General features: G+C 35.7%; 3 protein-coding genes and 1 long non-coding RNA gene across 8 annotated transcripts; 2 read left to right on the forward strand and 2 right to left on the reverse strand.

Moving 5' to 3' along the window:
• Positions 1–1,520: 1,520 nt before the first annotated feature.
• On the reverse strand, positions 1,521–2,677 carry LOC111789128. Its single transcript, XR_002814269.1, has 2 exons — positions 2,356–2,677; positions 1,521–1,808 (listed from the first exon to the last, which is right to left on the reverse strand). It is a non-coding gene; the product is annotated as an uncharacterized LOC111789128 (long non-coding RNA).
• Positions 2,678–5,068: 2,391 nt separating this feature from the next.
• Positions 5,069–8,938, reverse strand: LOC111788714 (WD repeat-containing protein 26 homolog). Its single transcript, XM_023669165.1, has 5 exons — positions 8,613–8,938; positions 7,215–8,042; positions 6,670–6,771; positions 5,931–6,560; positions 5,069–5,498 (listed from the first exon to the last, which is right to left on the reverse strand). Exons 2-5 carry the CDS (start codon positions 8,013–8,015, stop codon positions 5,244–5,246), a joined length of 1,788 nt encoding a protein of 595 aa, XP_023524933.1. The 5' UTR covers positions 8,016–8,042; positions 8,613–8,938; the 3' UTR covers positions 5,069–5,243.
• A 3,205-nt stretch (positions 8,939–12,143) lies between these two features.
• LOC111787650 lies at positions 12,144–12,755 on the forward strand. Its single transcript, XM_023667669.1, has one exon. The coding sequence runs from the start codon at positions 12,144–12,146 to the stop codon at positions 12,753–12,755; it is 612 nt and encodes a 203-aa protein (XP_023523437.1).
• Positions 12,756–15,354: 2,599 nt separating this feature from the next.
• On the forward strand, positions 15,355–22,472 carry LOC111789186 (transmembrane protein 56-like). 5 transcript variants are annotated; one of them, XM_023669865.1, is made up of 10 exons: positions 15,355–15,651; positions 15,992–16,102; positions 17,877–18,100; positions 18,293–18,381; positions 18,464–18,599; positions 19,482–19,556; positions 19,688–19,809; positions 19,924–19,999; positions 20,129–20,188; positions 22,084–22,472. In XM_023669865.1, exons 3-10 carry the CDS (start codon positions 17,987–17,989, stop codon positions 22,210–22,212), a joined length of 801 nt encoding a protein of 266 aa, XP_023525633.1. In that variant the 5' UTR covers positions 15,355–15,651; positions 15,992–16,102; positions 17,877–17,986; the 3' UTR covers positions 22,213–22,472. The 5 variants fall into 5 exon arrangements, with proteins under 5 accessions (XP_023525633.1, XP_023525631.1, XP_023525635.1 ...); XM_023669863.1 differs by having other exon boundaries at positions 17,881–18,100; XM_023669867.1 differs by lacking the exon at positions 15,992–16,102 and having other exon boundaries at positions 17,861–18,100.
• Positions 22,473–22,579: the final 107 nt, after the last annotated feature.

The raw sequence follows: 22,579 nt of genomic DNA on the forward strand, positions 1-22,579 counted from the left end.
CATTTAAAGACAAAGACAATTATGTAAGTTTGAAATTTTAATTTTTTTTTAATAGTTAAAACAAAATATTATATATAAAATTAGCAATTTAATGATTTATTATAAGAAAAATTAAAAATCTTAGAGATTTATTATACACTTAAAATAATTTTAAAAGTTTAAAAGTATCGAACAAATCTTTGAACAGTCATTCATTCACATGCTCGTAATTAGCAACAAGAACTGGTTCTTATCAAAGGCTAGGGACGCAGTAGCCCATATGAATCTGGTGACTATTAGTATCTTTAGTCGGGCGGCGATTGTTAGGTCACCTATTTTGAGTTATGGACACACAAGGCCAAAATATGTGTGTCGGGCGTGCGACCCATCAACCTACTAGCAATGGGGGAGAAAACATAGCATGTCGCAACAAAAGCTTGATTCGAGGCGTCAGCAAAACACTGTCGTCTATTCCAAAAACAAAAGCTCCTTAGCGCCCCGGGACGGGAGTGAGGGACGGCCCTACGCGCAGGCAACAATAGCACTAGCTCTACGAGGTCAGAATCGAATCTAGCACCCATATAGGGCACAACGTCGGACCACACTGTGGAATATATACCTCGTGTGTGGTTCTCTATGGCCCCTTTTAACATCCATCCTCCCGTCAAACAAAGATATATCTCTCCGAACAGATTCTACTCAACTTAATAAGGTTGTTCTTCATCGTTCTATCTAGCTATATTAACCTTATTGAGCTCTAATTCCTTACTATTCAAGTCCTTTTAGTTCGACATGAGAATTTGTTCATCGAGGATTTTCAGTTCTCTGTTCTACCAACTGAGCTATCCCGATCATTTCCAACACATTAGACTTATTTACATACCAGATTTGAACCGGTGACACGGGAATTTTCAATCATCTACTCTACCAACTGAGCTATACCGACCATTTCATTTCATTTCCGACACATTAGACTTATTTCTATACCAAATTTGAACCGATGACACGAGAATTTTCAGTCTTCTACTTTACCAACTGAGCTATACCGACCATTTCATTTAATTTTCGACACATTATACTTATTTTCAATAGCGGATTTGGACCGGTGATACATATGTTTAAATTTAGGGTTTCATCTAAAAAAGACATTCCAATGTTTTTATATATTCATTAATTTTCATATATATATTATTTAAGTAATCAATAATTAATTATTAGCTAATCATTGATGATAGATTTGGTGTGACTTTTTAAGTCAGCAAAATATAAAATTGATTAATTAAGATTTCTCCTTAAAGCAATGCATGCAAACCCTAACCTAAGCCTTTGATTATTATTATTATTATTATTATTATTATTATTATTATTATTATTATTATTATTATTATTATTATGGTTTTAAAATTTAATTTTTTTCAAAAATTCTCTCCAACAAATTATAGAAGAAGAAGATAAAAAAGAGGAGACTTTTAGTTACTGTTTTTTCTTTTCTTTTTTTACTGTTTAATTTTTTTACCACTTACTGCTTCTAGCAACGGATAAACACAGTTAATATGGGAAGTTTTTTACTGATTCAAATAAACACAGTTAATATGGGAAGTTTTTTACTGCCCCAAGTAAGAGAAACAAACATAGAGTGAATTATGGTAGTCTTGAAATTACTGCAGGAAAATCACTTGAAGTAAAAAAAGAGGCAGTAAAGGAAGTTTTAGATACGGGTTTGTCCGGAAACATACATACCTTTATTTTCCGCTGCATCGTGCAATTTACGTCATTGCCCTTCGTCCTGCTACAATTTGTCTAGATGTGATTCAAGCGGGCTCAAGTCACTAAATACATTGAAAAAAGACAAAGAAACGTTTATCCTTTAACCAAAATAAATAAACGAAGGATTTTTTTTTTTTTTTTAATTTCTCATTTATAACTCTTTTTTCGGATTCCGACCACCAGGCCTGTAAGTTTAGTACTAGAAATTTTTTGAAAAATTTAAACTACCTCAAACAAGAGAGATAATATAACTCTTTTTTTTTACCACTTCAAGTAAGAGAAATATATAGTGAATTATGGAAGTTTTGAAATTACTGCAAGTAAATGGGAGAAAACCATTGAAGTAAAGAACAAGCTAGTAAAGGAAGTTTTTCGATCGGGACAAGTTTTACGAGATAAAAACTTCGTAAATCGTTAAAATCATTGTAGTATTAGATTTTTTTTGTAAAAAAATCTCAAACCCGAGATCGATAGAGAGGATACTAGAAAGTTGATGAATCGAGTCCTACTTAATGTAATTTTCATATAGTAAACTACTTGAAAGAAGTATAGTAGATAAACAAAAGGGTAAAAAACCCTAAAAAAAAAAAAAGACGGAGTTAGACATACACTCAATAGTAGACTTTAAACTCGTATTTTCTTTCCTTCGTAACCCTAAACCCTAATATATAATCCCCGAAACCGAACCCAAATCCCCGTCCTCTCATAATGCAAGTACGTATAATTACGCGGCGGGCGCAACGTCAACCCTATCATCGTCATCATCGTCATCGCCGCCATTCTCCAGATACACGCAACACCGAGCCACGTCACCGTGGGAGACGAAGCGGGTGAGGAAACGGTCGATTTGCAAGGAAACAACCACCATTTTGGAAGGGAGAAGAGACAAAAGTAGAGACAATTCAAAGAGATGTGTGAGGAAGAAGGGAGGAAGGGGAAGAGGTATTTATAGGGTTTTTTGTTGGGAGGGGACAGATCTTTATGTTTTAGGGCAGATTCTTGAGAGCTTTTGTGAGTGGCAGAAAATAAAATATTTTTATTTTAATTTAATTTTTATTACTTTTTTATTTTTTATTTTTTAATTTTTATTTGGGAGAGAATTGGATTTGGGTGGCTTCTATTGGTTTTGGGGAATGCATATGGAGGGAGGTTGGATTACACAATTCAACACGTGGAGTAGGTAGTCCATGCACACTCCCAACTCCTACTCGCACGTGTGTCTCATTTTACACGTTGGATTATTATTTTATATTTTTTTTTATCTTCCATGTGTGATGGGTAGTTTTCTATAAGGATTTTTCGATGAGTTTCGAGAACTATAAGGAGCATAACGACCACGTACCTCTACTCGACTTTATCCACGACCCAAATGTCTCAACATCTAGCCCACCCTAAGATTCGACCTAGTAGTTGGTACTCCAGCCCACAGTCTTCCATCGACTCGACTTTGCAACCCCGTGCGCTCCTAACTTGTAACTGGTCCGCATACTCGACCTAACCCGCTAGCGTGAACCTTGCCCTCCCTTGACTTCGGCTCGATTGAGCTCAATAGCTCTGATGGTTGTGACTCGGCTAATTTAGCGTATTTAGTTTGGTTTGGACCTATTTGAAGTCTCGTGACATTTATCTAACGTTTTGGACCGTTNTTTTTTTTTTTTTTTTTTTTTTTTTTTGTTGACATTTTCAGGAACATTTGAGGTATGCCCTGATTCAGTGTCATAGGCCCACATAGGTTGGATCAGACATTGAGGAGTAAATTCAGGCCAGTTCTAGAAATATTTAGTGACTCGGCTTAGGCCAACCATGTAAGTGGCTCTACTGTTTGATTAGTTGAATGAATTATATGATGTATGATGATGTTCGCCTTGTGGCCCCTACACGTGTCATAATTATTTATTGTTATATTGTGTTCTGCTACAATGTACTATGCTATGTCATGCTACATTATGTTATGTCGTGTTTACAAGCTATGTTATAGTGTACCTATGCAATGTTCTAGAATCATGTTATGATGTTCATAATCTATGATGCATAAATCTGCGTCATGTTATGCTATGTTATGTATGAAAGACTTGACAGGAATCATGTATGCATGATTTCATAGACTCATTATGTTATAAATGAATGGATGTTTGACTTGCATCATAAATTCATGTCATGGTTTTAAGCTATAGGAACCTCAGACATTTTGTTAGTATCATATGCATCTAGATACTTGCTCGTTATGATTGGTACAGACATGTACCTTACGACATTTATGTCCGCTATGATATTATGCAGACTCTTTGCCTTTATGGTGTTAAATAGCTCGTTAGCGAGTGCTAGCTCGAAAAGCGAGACCCAGTTGGTACATGAGCCAGCCTAGTGGATTCATGTGCGCGTGTGTGGGCTGTGTGTAGGGAAATACTACACATCCAACTCTGCCCGAACTGAAAAATCTACCTAAAATCATGACACGTTATGAGGGATAGGTCTCATCATAAAGTATATTCTTTCCTTTTACGTTGTCACACAAGGAAATATTCCTCTTCCTTTTATTATTATTTTTTACATATCTTTTGTGAGAAAGAGAGATATCAAAGATTATTTGGGTGAGAATTGTTTAAATAGAAAGATTGTCTTTTTGGCTTTGAATGTATGCCTTTTTCTAATATGAGGACAACTTTGATAACAATTTGGGGCTTCAGCATATTATTCATTAACTATCATTTTTGTATAAAATCAAGTGTAATATAGGGTAGCATTTTTTCGGAGTCGAGTGTTTAATTTATAATTATAGACTTGAGTAAGATCGTTGCGTTCATTTTTTTTTTTTTTATCAAGTGGGTTTTGAGGTTTTCTTTTTAATTGGATTAAGTGAGATGAATATTTGACATTCAAATATCGTAGTTAGGGTTGTACACGGGTTAGGTTGGGTTGGATTTGAAACACTGTTTTAGACCAACCGGTTGGTGACTCGAGCATGCTTGTTAGACATTAAATTAAGAGGTTCATGTGTTAAATGCTAATTAGACATTACATTAGAAGAGGTCAATTTTTCAATATAACATCGTAATAAATTCAATAATATTTTATAAAACAAAAATATAATACAATATTCAACCTACATAATGTTTCACACTTAAATATATATATATATAGGAATCACCGTTCAAATCAGAGTGGCGCAGCGGAAATGTGGTGGGTCCATAACCCACAAGTCCCAGGATTGAAACCTGGCTCTGATACCATGAACTATGTTGAATTATGTATCTTTCTCTCGGTATAGTCAACAACACCTCACGAGTCTCTCGAGACTGAGTCTTCTCATCATTCATCAAAGTAAAGCAAAACCATTACTTTTTTTTTCTTTTATTAAATAGAGAATGACTTCACGATGCATATTGAAGGACATTGAATGTCAACTTAGAAAGAAACAACTGAAGGGAAGAGTATTTACAGAATAAAAAGGGTTACAAATGGGTGTGAGTGAAGAAAAAAAGGAAGCATTTTGTTCTTCAACAAGTTCCTCCATTGCCATTGCCATTGCTATAATGGAGGATGCCACCATTACTATTGCTGTATTGTTCAATATTATTCTCGCATTTCACCACATCCACCCCTCTTAACCCCCATATTCTAATCGTACGGTCGTCACTCCCCGATGCCAACATGTGTGGATTTGCAGGATTCCAGCTCACACAGTTCACTGACCCTGAGTGCCCTTCCAATGCCTCTATTACCTCCCCTGTCCCTCTATGCCATATGTATACCTGCACACAATATATATCCACAGACACACATAATAAACACCATGAGAACCCGAAAAAGATACCGAAAAAGAGACCTCAAACTACCTACAAGAACGGACTTCAATCCAAATGAATGAACGAATGAACAAACAAACAACTCGGTTGGAAACGTTAGAGAATCTTGTGGAAAGAAGTTTGCTTCGGACTTCAGATCGAGTGAGAAGCAAGAAGAAGAAAACGGTGAAGAGACCTTTCTTTCGACGAGATTCTCATGCGTTTCCAACAAGCCTGGCTCGTGTTTTACCCAACTTGACATCTTGAAATGTATGGTCGGGTTGTGTTTTATATATACGAAAAGCTAATGTGACTCGACTATAATCAAGCAACTTGAACGAACGAAAATTCGGAGTATATAGAATGGAAGTTAAAAGGACAACAGACTAAGAATTGTACCAGTGAGTCCTCGCTACCGCTTGCAATGAACGCCTGGTTGAGCCCTCCAAAACAGGAGCGAATCACAAATCGGGTGCGCTTGTGACCTGTGTATGTTGTAACTAACTCGGCCTCGCCTTCCAAACTCCACAGATGGATTTCTTGGTTCATAAGATTTACTAGTAAGAACTTATTATCCCTCGACAATTGAAAAGACGTTATTGTTTGATCCTCTTCGATCAATTTATCGATGAGCAACTCCCTGTCGAGCAGCAATATTGCAGTCTCTCTACAGATACTGATAATCTTCTTCCCATCATTGGTTATTTCCAAGTCAGATATCTTAAGAGTTCTTTGACCCTTCCAACCTTCCAACTCGTTCCCGTCTAATTCCCACATGCAGATACTCTTATCGTTAACGCCTGCGAGTATATGCTTTCCATCAGGAAACCAGCCACAAGAAACCAGTCCAAGACCAGCTTTTTCATAAACATGGAGGCATTCGCCTGTAGCGACATCCCAACGCCTGACAGCTTCCTCGACCCCACATGTGAGTAGCTGACTATCATCAGGACTCCACGAGACCATAGAGATCGGTTGCTCGTGACCTAACAGTTTGTGCTTCAAAGAAAGTCTTCCCTTTAAGTCTACCTAGAAACAACAAAATTGGCAAAAGAACAGAAGTTAATTTGTGCGACAGAGACTTTAAAATGCATAAAAACTTAATATAAGAACTTTTTCAAGTGATCATTATAATTACCTCCCATATAATCGCTGATCGGTCACTGGAAGATGAAGCTAAGTATTTCCCATTGTGAGAAAATTGTAGAAACCAAACTTCATCGTCGTGATCTTGTAACACCTGCTCGGATCAAGAAAACTAAAAGATTCACCTAACAGCAGAAAGAAACGACCACAAGCAGTTGCGAAAACAAAACAGTTGCCCAAACTGTAACGGCTGAAGCACACCTCCTATAAGATGCCATACTTGAAAATGCTTAGCTTGAAGCAATATGATATCGTGCCAAAATAGTTTTATGAATGAATCAACTGAGGATTATTGTAAACTAGAGCTCAAATGTTGGCACGAAAACTCAACCTATATAGTGTTGCACAAAGGAACTTCGCGGTTTTTCAAGCATTTAAAAGTTTCGGGAAGAAGTTCAGGATTTTACTCCAAGATAAATTGACTATTACATTGATTTCTCCTCTAAGATAAATCGTAACAAGGTAGTTAAGGAATGTCGAAAATATATCAACTATATGCAAGAACCTCACTGAAAATGTCTGAAAAACGTTTCTTACCTGTAAAGTTTGAGAAGGAATCTGATTTTTCCCACAATCATGATCTGTATACAACGACATCTCGTTGCTTAAGGAGTTATGGAAAGTGCAAGCATCGCGTTGTAACAAAAGGGCGCGTTCAACTAAATATTCCAACCTTTTTTCCGGTATCATAAGAGATGCAGGAAGAAGTTTCTGCAATTCCTCCAGCAATTGTGTGCGAGCCTTGGCCTTAGCACTTTGTTGACCGTATGAATTGACTTGAGCCCTCATTGACGGAGCAACCAAGCAGGAGGAGAGCTCACGAATTCTGTGTTCATTAACGTGATATGGAGCAATCTCAGTCCTCAGTGTCTGCAAAGCTTCAGTGACTTTGTCCCTTTCAACAAGCTCAAAGAATTTCTGTTCTAATACCAAAACAGAAGCTGATCGAACAACGTGTTCATCCGGTAGACCAATTTTTTGCAGAGTTTCAACACTTTCATCCCACTTCCCGTCGCGAATTTGCTGCATAAGGACGTTAACAGCCGGAGAATATAGAGGTATCCCAGACTCCTCTTCTAGATAAGCACCAGTCTTCTCGTAACCAAGAGAATACAATGCATTGGCTATTATTCTAACAAACTCTACTCTTCTTATCACTCCCTTAGTACCAATAACATCACCACTGTCCCCTTCGGATTGTAGGGGGCGAGCCATCAAGTCTCTTGAAGAGCCCCCCAAACGCTCTACCGCAGCTAAACCGTTTGACAGTCCCTTCAATTTCTCTAGCGATACTTTCATGCGTTTGGAGGCTGGTTCTTCATCCTCTAAACCTCCCATGAAATGCGCACCTCAGCCCATATATAACTACAATAAACAGATAAACAGATAATTTCAAAACCGAAAAAAAAAAACGCCCTCGATAAATTCGAACTCATTGCTTGACAATGTAGCCAAAGTAACAACCATAAAACTACAAAGATACCCATTTAACAGACAGATAGATCAAATTGTACCAAGAGAAGCAAAAACACACAGTCAATAATTCCAAATCGAAGCACGTTTTCGACGTTCCCCGAAAACCACAGCTTACAGCTTATAGCAACATATCTGAATCTAAACACATTTCAATCATCCAGTTAGATCAACTTTCATCAGTTTAAAGGAACTCTAGATGCAATCTGCAGTAAGCTACATGGCTAAAAGGAGAGAAAACGACGTCGTATAACTAAAGCAAACACAATCAAACTTAGAAAAACACGATTCAGCGCAATCCAAACCCCAAACCTGATGAATCACGAACCAAAGCAACACTAATCCCATTGAAACATCATAAAGCAATCAATCAAATAGAACACAAAAAATCCAACGCAAATACATTACCGACAGCGACGGCGGAAAAATCAAACAAAATAAAGCGAAGAAATGAGAACATACCGATGGTCCAAGGCGAGAATCTCACAGACGAAGCAAACCAGAAATTTCTGAAGAACAAGAAAAGGAAGGAAGAAGGAGGAGGTTTCTTCACGTAGACGGCAAAATCAGAAGCGGAAACCGGCGAGAAAAAGAAAGAATCGGAGGAAATTGGAGATTAGGGAATCGGATTGGGAAATTGAGGGTTTGGTAAAGAAAAGTAAAAGAGATGATGGTTTGGCTTTGCGTGGAGGAAAGCGAGGAAAGCAGCTCACAGAGAGAGGGAAGGGCTTCTTATATTATTATGTAGTGAGTGAGAAGGAAGAATGAAAACATACACAGAATGTGGAGAGACGAGACGAAGCGTCGTGGGCGGACGCCATGGGAGTGGAGCTTGGGCCTGGTTTTTCCCTTCTTCAGTCCGTCCTTTCTAATGGGCTTCTTCTATATCCACTTTTCTTTTTCCCTTTGTTTTTTTTTTCAAATATTTATTTTATCCCAACAATTTAATTTATATACTTTCAATTTTATAATAATTTAATCACCGTAAAAAAAAATTTGATCCACCGCTAGCCGATATTGTCCTCTTTTGACTTCCTCTTTCAGAAATATTGTCCTCTTTTGACTTTCTCTTTCGGGCTTCCCCTTTCGGAAATATTGTCCTCTTTTGACTTTCTCTTTCGGGCTTCCCCTCAAACCTTTAAAACAGGTCTGCTAGGGGAAGGGGAATATTGTCCTCTTTTGACTTCCCCTTTCGGGCTTCCCCTCAAACCTTTAAAACAGGTCTGCTAGGGGAAGGTTAGGGAAGGTTTCACTATAAGGGTGTTTTGTTCTCCTCTCCAACCAATGTAGGACATCACAATCCACCCCCTTCGGGGCTCAGCGTCCTCGCTGGCACATCGTGTCGTGTCTACCCGGGGAAGGTTTTCACACCTTTATAAAGGGTGTTTTGTTCTCCTCTCTAACCAATGTGGGACATCATAATCCACCTCCCTTCGGGAGCCAGCGTCTTCGCTGGCACATCGTGTCGTGTCTACCCCCTTCGGGGAAGAGCGAGAAGGCTGGCACATTGTCCAGTGTCTTACTCTGATACCATTTGTAACGACCCATATCCACCACTAGTAGATATTGTCCTCTTTGAGCTTTCTCTTTCGAGTTTTCTCTAAAGACTTTAAAAGGAGAAGGTTTCCACACCCTTATAAAGGGTGTTTTGTTCTCCTCCCGAACCAATGTGAGACATCATAGGAAATCTCTCTCTAATAGACGCGTTTTTAAAATTGTGAGACTAACAATGATACGTGATGGGTCAAAATAGACAATATTTGGCGGTGGACGTAGGTTGTTACAAATTTTTAAAGTACAAATTATTACATGTTAAAATTTGAACGCTAAACTATTAGAAGAATAAAAGGACAAAGACATACTGAAAACTGCATTCAAGAACCGTTACCGGCACTACGAGTTTATGATTATGTCATTCGGTATGACCAACACCTTTGCATCCTTCATGAACTCGATGAATTGGGTATTTAAAGATTTTTCAAACTATTACAAGAATGAGAGTACAGAGACATACCGAAAAACTGCATTTAAGAGTCGTTACGACAGCCTCGAGTTTATAGTTATGTTATTTAGTCGGACCAACGCTTTTGCAGCCTTCATGGACTTGATGAACTGGGTACTTAAAGATTTTCCGGACACTTTCGACCTTTAGATAGGCAGCCAAACTGAAAGACTTAGCTAAGGGTATGTGTAGTAGATTTTGCCGGAAGCTGGAATGAGCACCTACATCTTCTGGAGTTTGTCTACCGTAATAGTTATCAATCGACAATTCAGATGACATCTACAAAGACTAAATTGTTACGAATAGAAAAAATTAGAGACTAAATTATTATTCCGTGAAAGTTCACGAAAAGTGATTTTTAACCCCCTTTTTTTTTTTACTTTTTTACTAGAGAAAAATGGTAAATATTACTTTTTTAACGGTTCTTTCAAATATAAATAAAGAAAATTGGACCAAGATAGGATTTTGATAGTAATATTCTACTTGATATGGTATGAAAAAGTAACTGATGTGAGATTATATTCTACTTGGACTTATCTCGTGAGCGGAGCCTAAGTAACTCCTAACCATTCTTGGACGTTATGTCTTCACGTGTTAATTGTTCCAACGCTACTCTATCAGTATTCACAATGTAGCCGTGTGGTACTTACTCTTGCCCACGAATAAATTAATCAACTAAAATTTAGGTCTCCGTGAGCCTCGACAGTGTATGCTCAAGCCTCAGACCCTGCATTTAAAATATGGTTATAAAAAATAGGGACAGATAAAAAGTTGGAGAGCAACTTAAGAAAGCGATGTTACAAAGCAACAACAAAGGCGTTGATGACATATAGCCTAAATATAAAGAATTGACAACTAGTAGATTTAGAATAGACATGTAAACACTGACAATACGCTTTAAACAAGCATAACTAAAATCAAACACGAGTGCAAGTAGCAAGTTTCAAAGCTCTTTACAAATGGTATGTTAGTTGATTCGATTCCTTATGTCAGTCAAAGGCATATTATAAATTCTTAAACTTTTAAATTTTTTAATTTGTGATTATTTAATTTTCTTAATTAAAAAATATTTTATAAATCTCTACAATTCATTTAACATTTTTTAAAACTTACCAATTTATGGGATACAAAATTTATAGTAAAAAAATAGATATAAAATTTAATTTTTATATATAATAATTTAATAAATTCTTAAAAAATTATAAATGTTCAGAATTATTAAACATTTTTTTTTACAAATTATTAAAGTTTAAAGATTTATTAATAATAAAATTTAAGATAAGAAATAAATTAATCTTGTAATTTGACCCATATAAAATTACAAAATTATATATTTTTATGACTAAATTACTAAAAACACCTCTAAATTCTAAATTTTAAATTCTGTACATGTCTTTAAAATATTCAATTTTTAAAAGTTTCAATAATACCCTTAAATTAAAAAAAAAAAAAACATAAAAAATAATCTTACTTTATTTTTAAAAATTTTCATTAATACCTTTCAATTTTTTAAAAAGTTAAAAAAAAAATTACTCGCAGTGCTATATTTGAAAATTTTAAAAGTAATATTAACATCATTTATATTTATAAAAAAAATTACTGTCAATATTTTGAAAAAAACTCCATATCAGACCTTCATAAATTATATCCAAATTTTTTAATGCTGCTATTATTTTTGAAATTATGTATGAATATAAAAATATTTTTCCATTTTTTAAAAAGTTTAATGATGTTTTTTATTTTGATTTTTTTTTAATTTATTAAGAGTATATATATATATATATATATGTTTTTAGAGAAAATGCAAATTTTCATTTAGCTACTTTTATCCATCACTATAAAGAGCTGAAGTAGGAAGTTCACATCAACATAACATATTCCACTTATAAATATCTTAAAAAAGCTGTTGAAAAATCACCATCGTCCACATAAAATAAATAAATAAAATAAAAAATAAAAATAAGGTTAGAAATTAAATCAAATGGGAAAAAATGACAGCAAAAATTGAAGATAGAACGAAAATGCTAATAGCGATGAAAGGCCATCCAGGCACAGGCAAAAGCACTCTGGCCCAAACCCTAGCCTCCCTCCTCAAAATCCCCCTAATCGACAAAGACGACGTCAAGGACTGCGCCGCCGCTCTCGCCGCCGCGTCAACCGCCGCCCTCGTCAACGATCTCTCCTACGACGTCGTTTACCGTCTCGCCTCGACGCAGCTCCGCCTCGGCCTCAGCGTCATCGTCGACACGCCTCTCTCCCGCCGATCTCACTTTTGCCATCTTACCGACGTCGCTTCCGCCGCCGGCGTGCGGCTTCTCATCGTCGAGTGCAAGCCATCTGATCCGGCGGAGTGGAGGCGGAGGCTTGAGAGTCGCGGCGCCGACGATCGGATGAATTGGCACAAGCCGTCCACGTGGCGAGAAATTGAGATGCTCCTGGAAAGTTACGGCGGATGTACGGAATTCGACGTCGGAGACGTTCCGAGGCTGGTGGTTGATACTACCGCGCCGGTTAATTTCGATGAGATTGTTTCTACTGTGATCGATTTCATTGTATCTAACGGTGGTTCTTCCACTGCTCCGTCGGCGGCGGCGGAGAGATGAAGCGTTGTAAATTATTGTCTCAAAATTGTTTAAATTATAATTATTTTCATTTAATAAATCTTTTTATAGGAATATGTTTATAAATTTTAGGCGCTAAATATATATATATATATATATATATATATATATATATATATATATTATTTTTCCGAACAAAATTAAAATATTTTATAAATTTTGGAAAAATAAAATAAAATAAATATAAAATTTCAAAAAAAAAAAAAATCCAAATAAATATAAGCTTTTAATTGAACCAAATGGGTGTGTATTGGGGAAAGTGACACCCAAAATCCAAATCCATTTATAATAAAAGGTATTCACTCTCCAATTGTAAGAATATTTTCATCTCCACCGTTGGTTTCTTAATCGGTAGCCATCTGACGTTCTGAAACGGTTCTTAAGCGAGTATACACCTTTATCCCACTCTCGCGAAGGTGGAATGCATTTTTGGCCCCACATCTGTTCTTTCTTTTATCCGTTACGCGTTTTTCTGTCTCTTTCCCCGCCGCCTGTGGCTAAGCTCAAATGACATTATGGTCCCCGACTCATTGCCATTAATTTCAGCTATGTTTGGGCCCATCGTTTAGGGGTATTCTATGTAATTTGGTCATTCGATTGATTTAGACTATATAATCCATGATAATTAAGAATCCAATTCAACTCTACCTTTCTTAGATGAACACGACTCTCCACAATGGTATGATATTCTCTACTTTGAGCATAAGTTCTCGTGACTTTGTGTTTAAGCTCAACGATGGTATGATATTGTTTACTTTGAGCATAAGTTCTCGTGGCTTTAATTTAAGCTTCCCCAAAATGCCTGGTTTGATGGAGACATGATCATTCCTTAAATTAGTCGATGTGGGACTTTCATCAAACACCTCCCCTCGAACAAAGTAGGTCTCCCCTTAATCGAGGCTCGTCTCCTTTTCTTTTAGAGCTTAGTTGTTTTTTACTCTACCTTCGAGGAGCCTCGACTTCTTTTTCTTGTGGAGCCCTTTGTTCGACATTTGAAGATTCTATTGACATGGTTAAGTTTAAGGCACTGATACCATGTTAGATGAACACGACTCTCCACAATAATATGATATTGTCCACTTTGAGCACAAACTCTCATGGCTTTGCTTTGGACTTACCAAGAGATCTCATCCCAATGGAGAGAGTATTCTTTGATTATAAACCCATGATCATTCTCTAAATTAGCCGACACTCCTCTCCAACTGATGTTTGATCTCACAATTTATTTAATTTAAATTTATTTGTATACCAAATTCAAATTATTAATAATTTGTTTGGTCCTCGGCAGACTTGCCATTGTGCTGCACTCACTTTCCAGCAGAAGTGAGTTAAGCCAATTCATTCTTACAACCCCTACGGCCAAGCGACGTATGCTCGAGCCTTTGGCCCTCGTTCAAGAAGAAAGTTTTAGAAAACGGGAGCAGAGAGATTTCGAAAGAGAGTTGAAATTGGTGTCATATGTGATGTAAGTAAAAAGTCAACAACAACGGCTTATAACATATAACTATCGGGTAAGGAGAAGTTGACAACTAGTCATATCCCTTTATAGTACATTTTGGAGCATTTTAGCTCTTATAAGTACAGACACTCAAAAGGGGTTTGGAACGGGCATGCAACCATGGACACGATCATTGTAGTTTGTTATATCTCATAAATCATATGTTAGTATTGTCAACATATCGAACGTATGCAATATGTAAATGTTCTCAGCTTAAATTGAAAATAGGGAGGAAGCGAGGATAAATTTCTCTAATTTAGCTAAACTGCCCGTAGACATCTATAGTCATTACCATCGTAATTATTCCAGTGATATTTAATATTAGCTGATTGGATAAAAAACAAGTTGCCAAACTGCATTAATTTTTTTACGTAGCTACATAATTATCTAAATACAATAAGTAACGTTATTCACATAGACAGCTAATTATCACTTATTCAATCTATTCGTAATTTTTAACCGTAAGTTTTATCACACTAAAGAGGCAAAATACTAACTTTTATAACCTCAACCATCGAGCATAATAGAAAAATAATATTATTTATTTATTTATTGGAGAAATAACTAAATTAATAATAATAAAAAAAAAAACCTCTAAAATTTAAAGCTGAAAAATACTCTTGCATCAATATTATATTTAAAAAATACTTGTAATATTAATACTATAATATTTATTAAAAAAAAATTTAATTGTTACAGTTAATATATAGACCGGAATCGTCTCTTTATACAATCATGTCTAAGCTAAAATAATAATAATAACAATAATAATTAATTAATTAATTAATTTACTTTTTTTAAATTTTTAAATGGATGGTGTTTTTGAAGTATTTAATTTTTTTTAATGTTATTAATAATTTTTTTTTAAATTTTTATTTTTGAAGCAAGGTAATTTTAAAATTAATTTTTAATTTTTAATTTTTAAAATAAAAAGGGAAAGTTTAGGATTATTAATTTATTAATTTAGGGTTGTTTTTGTTTTAATGGAGCGGTATTTGACAGGTATTATTTATATTATTAATTATGTATATGGAGGCATTGCGTGGATGGTATATAAGGGGGCTTCTCTGGAATCTTCGTACCGTGGTGGTTAACGCCAACGAGCGCAGCGTAGCGTAAGAAAGGAAGAGACTGAAACTTCGTATTGTTTTGTGCGTTGCTTTGGGCCCAATCACCTCACCTCACCCAAATCCTTCTCTCTCTCCTTCTTCCATATCTAACAGAAATTTTCATATTTCTATAGTTCTCTCATCAATTCGCTTTCATATTTCTTCCTCATTTTCATTTTCCACGATTCTACTACTTTTTCCTCTCTCTACGCAGTCGTGATTGGTTGACGAGTTTTCTCAGCGCGTCGCGGCGTTTTCTGGCGATTTTCCGGTGAGTTTTTCTGGTTCCGGTGATCTCTTTGATGATTTTTGGTTATCGATTTGTTTTGGTTGATGTTCTGTTCGAACGCGCATTTCTCTGTTATTATTATTATTTTATTTGTGTTGTTAATTGAGTTGTTTTGTGCTCAATCCGTGTTTTTGTTTTGTTTTGTTTTCATTTAGTTTGGTTGATTGCTTTTGTTGCTGCGTTAGGATTGAGTAATTGGTGTTTGGACTGCCGTTGTGAAACTTGCTGTTTGCTGTTGATGCTTTGGACAATCTTCTTCGTGTTTCGATGGTCTTGATGAGTGTGAATTTGAATTCTACTTGTTATTTCTTTCTTTTTTCAGTGTGATTGGTTTCTTTTGTTGCTGCGTTGGAAATTGATGTTGGACTGCATTTATGAAACTTGCTGATTCTTGCTGATGTTTTTGGACGATCATCTTCGTGTTTGGATTTCGGTGATTAGTGTATTTTTGAATTCTACACGTTTATTCTTTCTTCTTTCAGCGTGATTGCATTTGTTGATGGATTAGAAATTGATGTTGGTCTGCATTTGTGAAACTTGCTTATTGCTGTTGATGTTGTTGGATGATTCTTCGCGATTTGATTTTTGTATTAGTGTAGTGTGAATTTTACATACTGCGCTACTCTGAAGTTAGTTCTCGGCTTGTGCTAGGTTAGTTTTATCTTTCAGTTCCTTTGTCGTGTAGAACTTTATCTTTCATGCTTAATCCGTGTTTCTTTTGTTTTTGTTTTTTAAAATTAATGAATTTATGTTTTTCAGTGNTTTTTTTTTTTTTTTTTTTTTTTTTTTTCTGTATTAGGAATTTATATTAGACTTCCATTGTGAAACTTTCTGGTTGTTTTTGGTGTCTTTGGAGGACGATCTTCTTTGTATTTCAATTTTTGTGATAAGCGCAAATGTGAATTTTACATACCGTGAGACTCTTGGCCAATTCACTATAATTGTGTTGGTAGTTTTTATCCTTCAATGTCTTGGTTGAGGTTGTTATGTACTATCATTCTTGTAGAACTTTATTGGATTGTTTGCTTATGTTGGTTGAGGAGGTGCTTTGTATGATCAGCCAGTGACTAAGAGATTTTAGAAGCTTGGCTGTACTTTCCATTTAGAGATTTTGTCTCAAAGATTGTGATATGTTATTAGCAATCTTAGCAACACGCAATATTGTTTCAATGGTCACTAACAGCACGTCCTAGGTATTTAATCTAATTAACTTTTTATGTTCATCTGGAAGGTGGATAGCTGAGCAATGGACCTAATAGTCGTAACATTTAAGTGTATGCCCAATTTCTACCAGTAAAAACTAGGAATAAAATCTTCATATGTTGTTGTGCTCCAATGTTGACCGAGCTGATTAGTTTGTGAATTATCAATTATGTAGTATTTTATTGAAACAGGCCTGTAGGCCAGTACTTTGTAATGACTAATGATTTATCTTCTGTCTGCTTCCTTTTGCACATTGACACAATACAAATAAGAATCTCACGTGCTATCCCCAAAAATATGGTCACCCTTGCTGAACACTCTCTCTTTCCCTCCCTCAAGTTAGTAGGAAACAGAAACTTTTCATTAGATAGCATAAAATTATTATGAGAGATGAGACATTAACCCAAGTAAAATTCCATGGTTTGAAAAAAGTTCTTCCGGTTGGCAGTGGAAGGAAAAGAATTCTGCCTAGATGAGTTTTGAATGGTAGAACCACCCCATTCCCCACTCATGGAAAAGGGGGGAATTACTAGTTATTAATTACAGAAGTAAAGCTTCACAAGGAGGCCTTAAATCTGATAAGCCTATAGTACCTCTCCAACCACAATTCCATAACTAGGATTTTAGAGCACACTGCCATAACTAGGATTTTATTTGTACTCTCTGCTTAATGCTTTCTAGTTTCTCCTAGTGTTTTGGGTTGACCTCTATAGATGATGAATGTGAATAACGCTCTTGTTATTTGAATTATTGCCATCAGCATTTTTTAAGGAAAAATATATAGATAAATTGTGAATTCTCTTTGTGCAGGATATTACATAGAATAAAACTAAAATGGGAAGTAGTCAAATAGCAGATGATGATAATATGATGTGCCCTTTTTGTTTCCACTCAGATTCATTGACTTGTTGCACTGATCTTGCTTAGTTACTTGTTTTTAACTCTCCCATGTTCTCTAGTATTCTTCATTAAGTTGGTTAAGTTGCAGACCTATTATTTTGAAGACAGGTATAAAGAGGTAGAGAAGAAGTTAAATAATTTGGAGGAATTGGGCCTCTCGCTATTTCTTTTTGAAAACGTGGCATGCTGTAACCCCAGATTGAAACAAGCAATCATGTCACTGAAGTCATATCAAAGCCAGGCCGAGCAACTACTTAAGTATCTTGTACTATCAGATCCTGTTGTACCATACATTTCCATTCCTGCAGGCATACTTGCTAGCAAATTGGTACCTTCCCGTCATTTGTGGCTCTTTTTTATCTTATTCAGTGTGGGTACTTTGCATGCGAGTTAATCTTCTGTTCAATCATCATGATGTTAAAAGGTTGATAATATGCTAGCAATTAGTTTCTCTTCTTGTGTGATTTTGCATGCCTTTTTTTTTTTGCTGGTCATTTGTAAATCAACCCTTGGTTTCCAGGTCTATGATCTGACTGATTTGATCAGCGGTGTTTACTTCAAGAGTTATTCTAACCTTTCTAGGATTCAGCGAATGGAGTGGAACAACCGGTAAATGATCTTTCCCTTGCTTGCATATATTTATTTATTTTTCCTTGCAATATTTTTTTATGAGTACTTGCTGTTTTTACAGGGCAATGTCAACCCTCCATGCTATTTTCATCACAGCAGCATCATTGTACATGGTGTTTTTGTCTGATCTCTATTCGGACCGATATTTTGGCTTTATTACCTTTCGTAGTTCAACAATATCAACATTTTGCCTGGGAGTAAGTGCAATCTCCGCATATATATGAGTAGGTTATTACCATAGTGTGGGAAACTTTGTGATATGTTGTAGATGTTAAGAAGTGCCTCGGCTTTGTCCAGCTTAAAGACCATGTTGTGATAACAATAAAGATGAAAGGTTAAGAGTTTCAGGGGCTAGCGCTAACTCTTGAAAAATATGTCCTGATCAGGTCCTTAGGATGAGGATGGAAAGGAAATGTGTACATTTGAGATTAGTGTTTTCCAGAAGTTATTGTAGCAGATGATAGAGATTGTTGGCACTAGCCGATCAAATCATCGGTCATAATAATCCCTAGTTTCTCATGTAGAAGACAAAAGTGGTATTAAGCTTTATTTATGCTGGAAGTAGTGAATGGAGTGTTGGGAGCGAGACAGAGAGTTGTGTTCTCTAATGTTGCATGTTCATAAATAATACTCTTGATTGAAAATATTTAAATCGCTGTGTTTTCAAGCAGTCTGAAAATCTATGTTGATTTTTTTGGAGATGTTACGATAAAATAGCATATCTAAGATGACTCAATTTCTCCAACAGTTGCTCTTATGACTTTGGATTTTTAGTTGCTTTATTATCTTTTGGAGGAGGGAGGTAGAGTGAGGGGAGTGGCCAACTTGAACTGGCTTTTCTGTTATTGGACTATCTCTATCTACCTTCCTTCTGTTTCTCATGTCCACCTTTTTAAACTTAGCTCTTCATGTTTTAGTTGCAACCAGCAACCTGCAACACCAACCATTATATCCAGAATTGACTTAAAATTTTGCCAATCAGAACATAGCTTAGTGGATAATACACTAACTTTTATTTCAAAAGTCAATGTAATTGTTGAACTCAAGGCAGAGTTATAACTTTGATGACACTTCTGCAGGTTTCTGTTGGTTACTTCATAACTGATCTTGGGATGATCTCTTGGTTTTATCCTTCCCTTGGTGGAATGGAGTATGTAAGTGCATTCTCCCTTTAAATATTGCCTATTGTTTTATATTCCTGTCATATTATATTGTGTTCTTTAGGGGAAAGAGATAGTGTGGGAAATTTGTTATTCATGGAAGGTGAAAATGTTGTGTATTCCAGGTGATACATCATCTTCTTTCTCTCGTAGCTGTGGCCTATGCTATGTTGACGGGTGAGGGGCAACTTTACACCTTCATGGTTCTCATCTCTGAGACGACAACTCCTGGGATCAATTTGAGATGGTGATTTGCTATTAATAAATTATCAAGTGAAATAGGATTTGATCTTGACTTCAGAATTTGTTCGTTTCTGTTTCTCAGAAAAGTTTTTTTTTTTTTTTTTCCAACTTTGCGTAGGTACCTTGACACAGCTGGAATGAAGAAGTCAAAGGCATACCTCATAAATGGGGTTGTAATATTCTTCGCTTGGCTGGTGAGTCAAAATATCTGATTACTATATATTTCTTTTGAAGCCTGTTCCATAACCATGGAGAGTAGCGAACATAGCAATTTAACCCTATGTATTTCATACGTAAGCGGTTAGCCAATATTTTCTTTTCAGGTTGCCAGAATTCTTCTGTTCATGTACATGTTTTACCATGTCTACTTGCACTTGAATCAGGTACACTCATCAATCATACTTTTCTTAGCTTGATAATATTCAGTCAATTATTTATTGAAGTACACTACTGTTTGCACATTGATTGGCAAAGCATCTGCAATCTGTTACTGCTCATATGATCATTTGGGAATCGAATTACAAATCTATAATTGTTTGAAAGTACATACTCGTCGGACTGCATGCACCAAATGAAACATGTGGCACATATATAATATTTATTTTTGCTTGTTTAGGTTTTTTTCTAGGAAATATTTTTGATGCTATGATTTTTTTAAGAAGAAATAAATAAAGCAAAAAGAAAGAGAATACCATCTAGATGAAGTTATAAAAAAACTTTTCCAATTACTAAGAGCTCGTACTATTAATTGCAAAAAATAAGAAAAAGATTTACCGATGTGAGTATAACTCAACCGTTAAAAAACATTTATTTCTTTCGTTGGCGTTGGAAGTTTAAATTCACATTCCACATTTAGAGACTTGGAGAAAGTTTTGTTGCCTCCTTATTTCAGAAAATTTTGGGGTTTCTCTTCCTGAATCATTGTCTAAATTTACCAACCCTCACTTATGAATCATGGTATTGATTTTTGCGATATGAAGTATTTTAGCATCATCTCTCTCTTTGGGGTCCCCTTTTCAAGTGCTTTAACCTGTGAGATCAATCTTGTGTTTTAGGAGAATAATTATGGATCATAGCTGCCATTTAAATCAGAGCCTCCCTACGGTGTCTGATGATTACATTTAATTTTATATTGTTATTTATTTAATAATTTAATGTTAAAACTTATAATAATTAGTCAGTATATATATATATTCTGTAAGAAACTATTGACTAATTGAGAAAAGGTCATAAAAAGGGGAGGGATGTGATATTCCATGTAACGACCCATGCCCACTGCTAGCAGATATTGTCCCTTTCGGGCTTCCCCTCAAGGCTTTAAAACGCATATGTTAGGGGAAGGTTTCCACACCCTTATAAATGGTGTTTTGTTCTCCTCCCCAACTAATGTGGGACATCACATTCAACCTGCCGACCTGCCGACCTGCCGAAAGGGTAGCAAAAAGGTGTTTCAATATTGGTAAAAAATACAAAAGATACTAGACAGACAACACCAGATTGAGGCAATTCAAGTCCCAAAACTTGGGGTTCACTTACTCCAATAACTTTACTTCGACTCCCAAATACCCAACACGAGATGGTTGGGTCTTCAGGTTGTTAAGTTGGGGATGATAGAGCCCAGTGAGGCTAGAAAAATGAATGAGGAGTTTAAAAATCTTTCATCCAAATCTCTCAACTAGGCAGAGAGACGAGCATTAGAGGGCGAGAGATATTTGGCTTGGTTTCTTTTAAAATAAAATTTTCTGCATGTAGCAAGGGCGAGCATGTTGGACCGAAATCGACATTGTGATCTGGAGTGAATAAGTAGGTGGTGAGAGAGAAATATGATGAGAAAAATATGAAAGATAGGAAAGGAATGTGGATGCGGGTTGGTTTATTTCATGGAACATGCAATCCTTCTTTGACTTTGAGTTGAATCAATATTTATCTTTCTGAACTCGTAAACTGATTCGAAATTTTGATTGTTAAAAAAATTCAATGGAAAATTCAATTAATTCAATCTAATTTTTATAGTTTGGATCAGATTGTTTGATTTTTCCCGGTGTCAGATTAGTTGAATACCCCCATTCAAAACTCCTTATGATTTAGATAAAGTGGTCAAATTATTGTGAGTGATTAGAAACATTATTTGTGTGTTACATCTAGTTTCTTTTTTTTTTTTTCAATGAATCTGAGAAAATATGTATGAATCTATTCTCGTCAGTAACAGCCTGCAAAAGGATTCGTGTCTTAATTGCTTGAGAAAATGAATTAAAAACTCGTCTTCTGAACTTTACAGGTTCTCCAGATGCACGCTTTCGGGCAACTTTTGGTGTTTGTGGTTCCATTGGTACTATCAGTGATGAACTTGATGTGGTTTGCGAAAATCTTCAGAGGATTGAAAAAGACATTAGCAAAGAGACAATGAACGGAATAACACACCTGCCTGCTATTTAGGCCACCCAGTAAAAGGTACTGAAAAAAAAAGGTCTCTTTCTTGTACATGTTGAAGTTGTACAATTTCATGTTAAACAAGTACATAAATAGATAGCATTTAGAAGGCAAAAAAAATTGAAAAAAAAAAAAAAAAAAGGTATAATTTGATGCATAATTATATGATTGTTTCTTGTAGATATGTAGGGAAGGATGTTTTGAAATCAATGCAATGCTCTCATGCCATTCGCCACTTAATAACACATCCTTTTAGAGCTTGTTTCTTCATGTAGAGTCAGTTAGAGCTAATGATCTTTAACATTACGACAATTGCTTTGACAACCATATGCATTAAATTTAAG

This window comes from Cucurbita pepo, chromosome LG02 (genome assembly GCF_002806865.2).
Source record: "Cucurbita pepo subsp. pepo cultivar mu-cu-16 chromosome LG02, ASM280686v2, whole genome shotgun sequence".
Taxonomy (NCBI): Eukaryota; Viridiplantae; Streptophyta; class Magnoliopsida; order Cucurbitales; family Cucurbitaceae; genus Cucurbita; species Cucurbita pepo.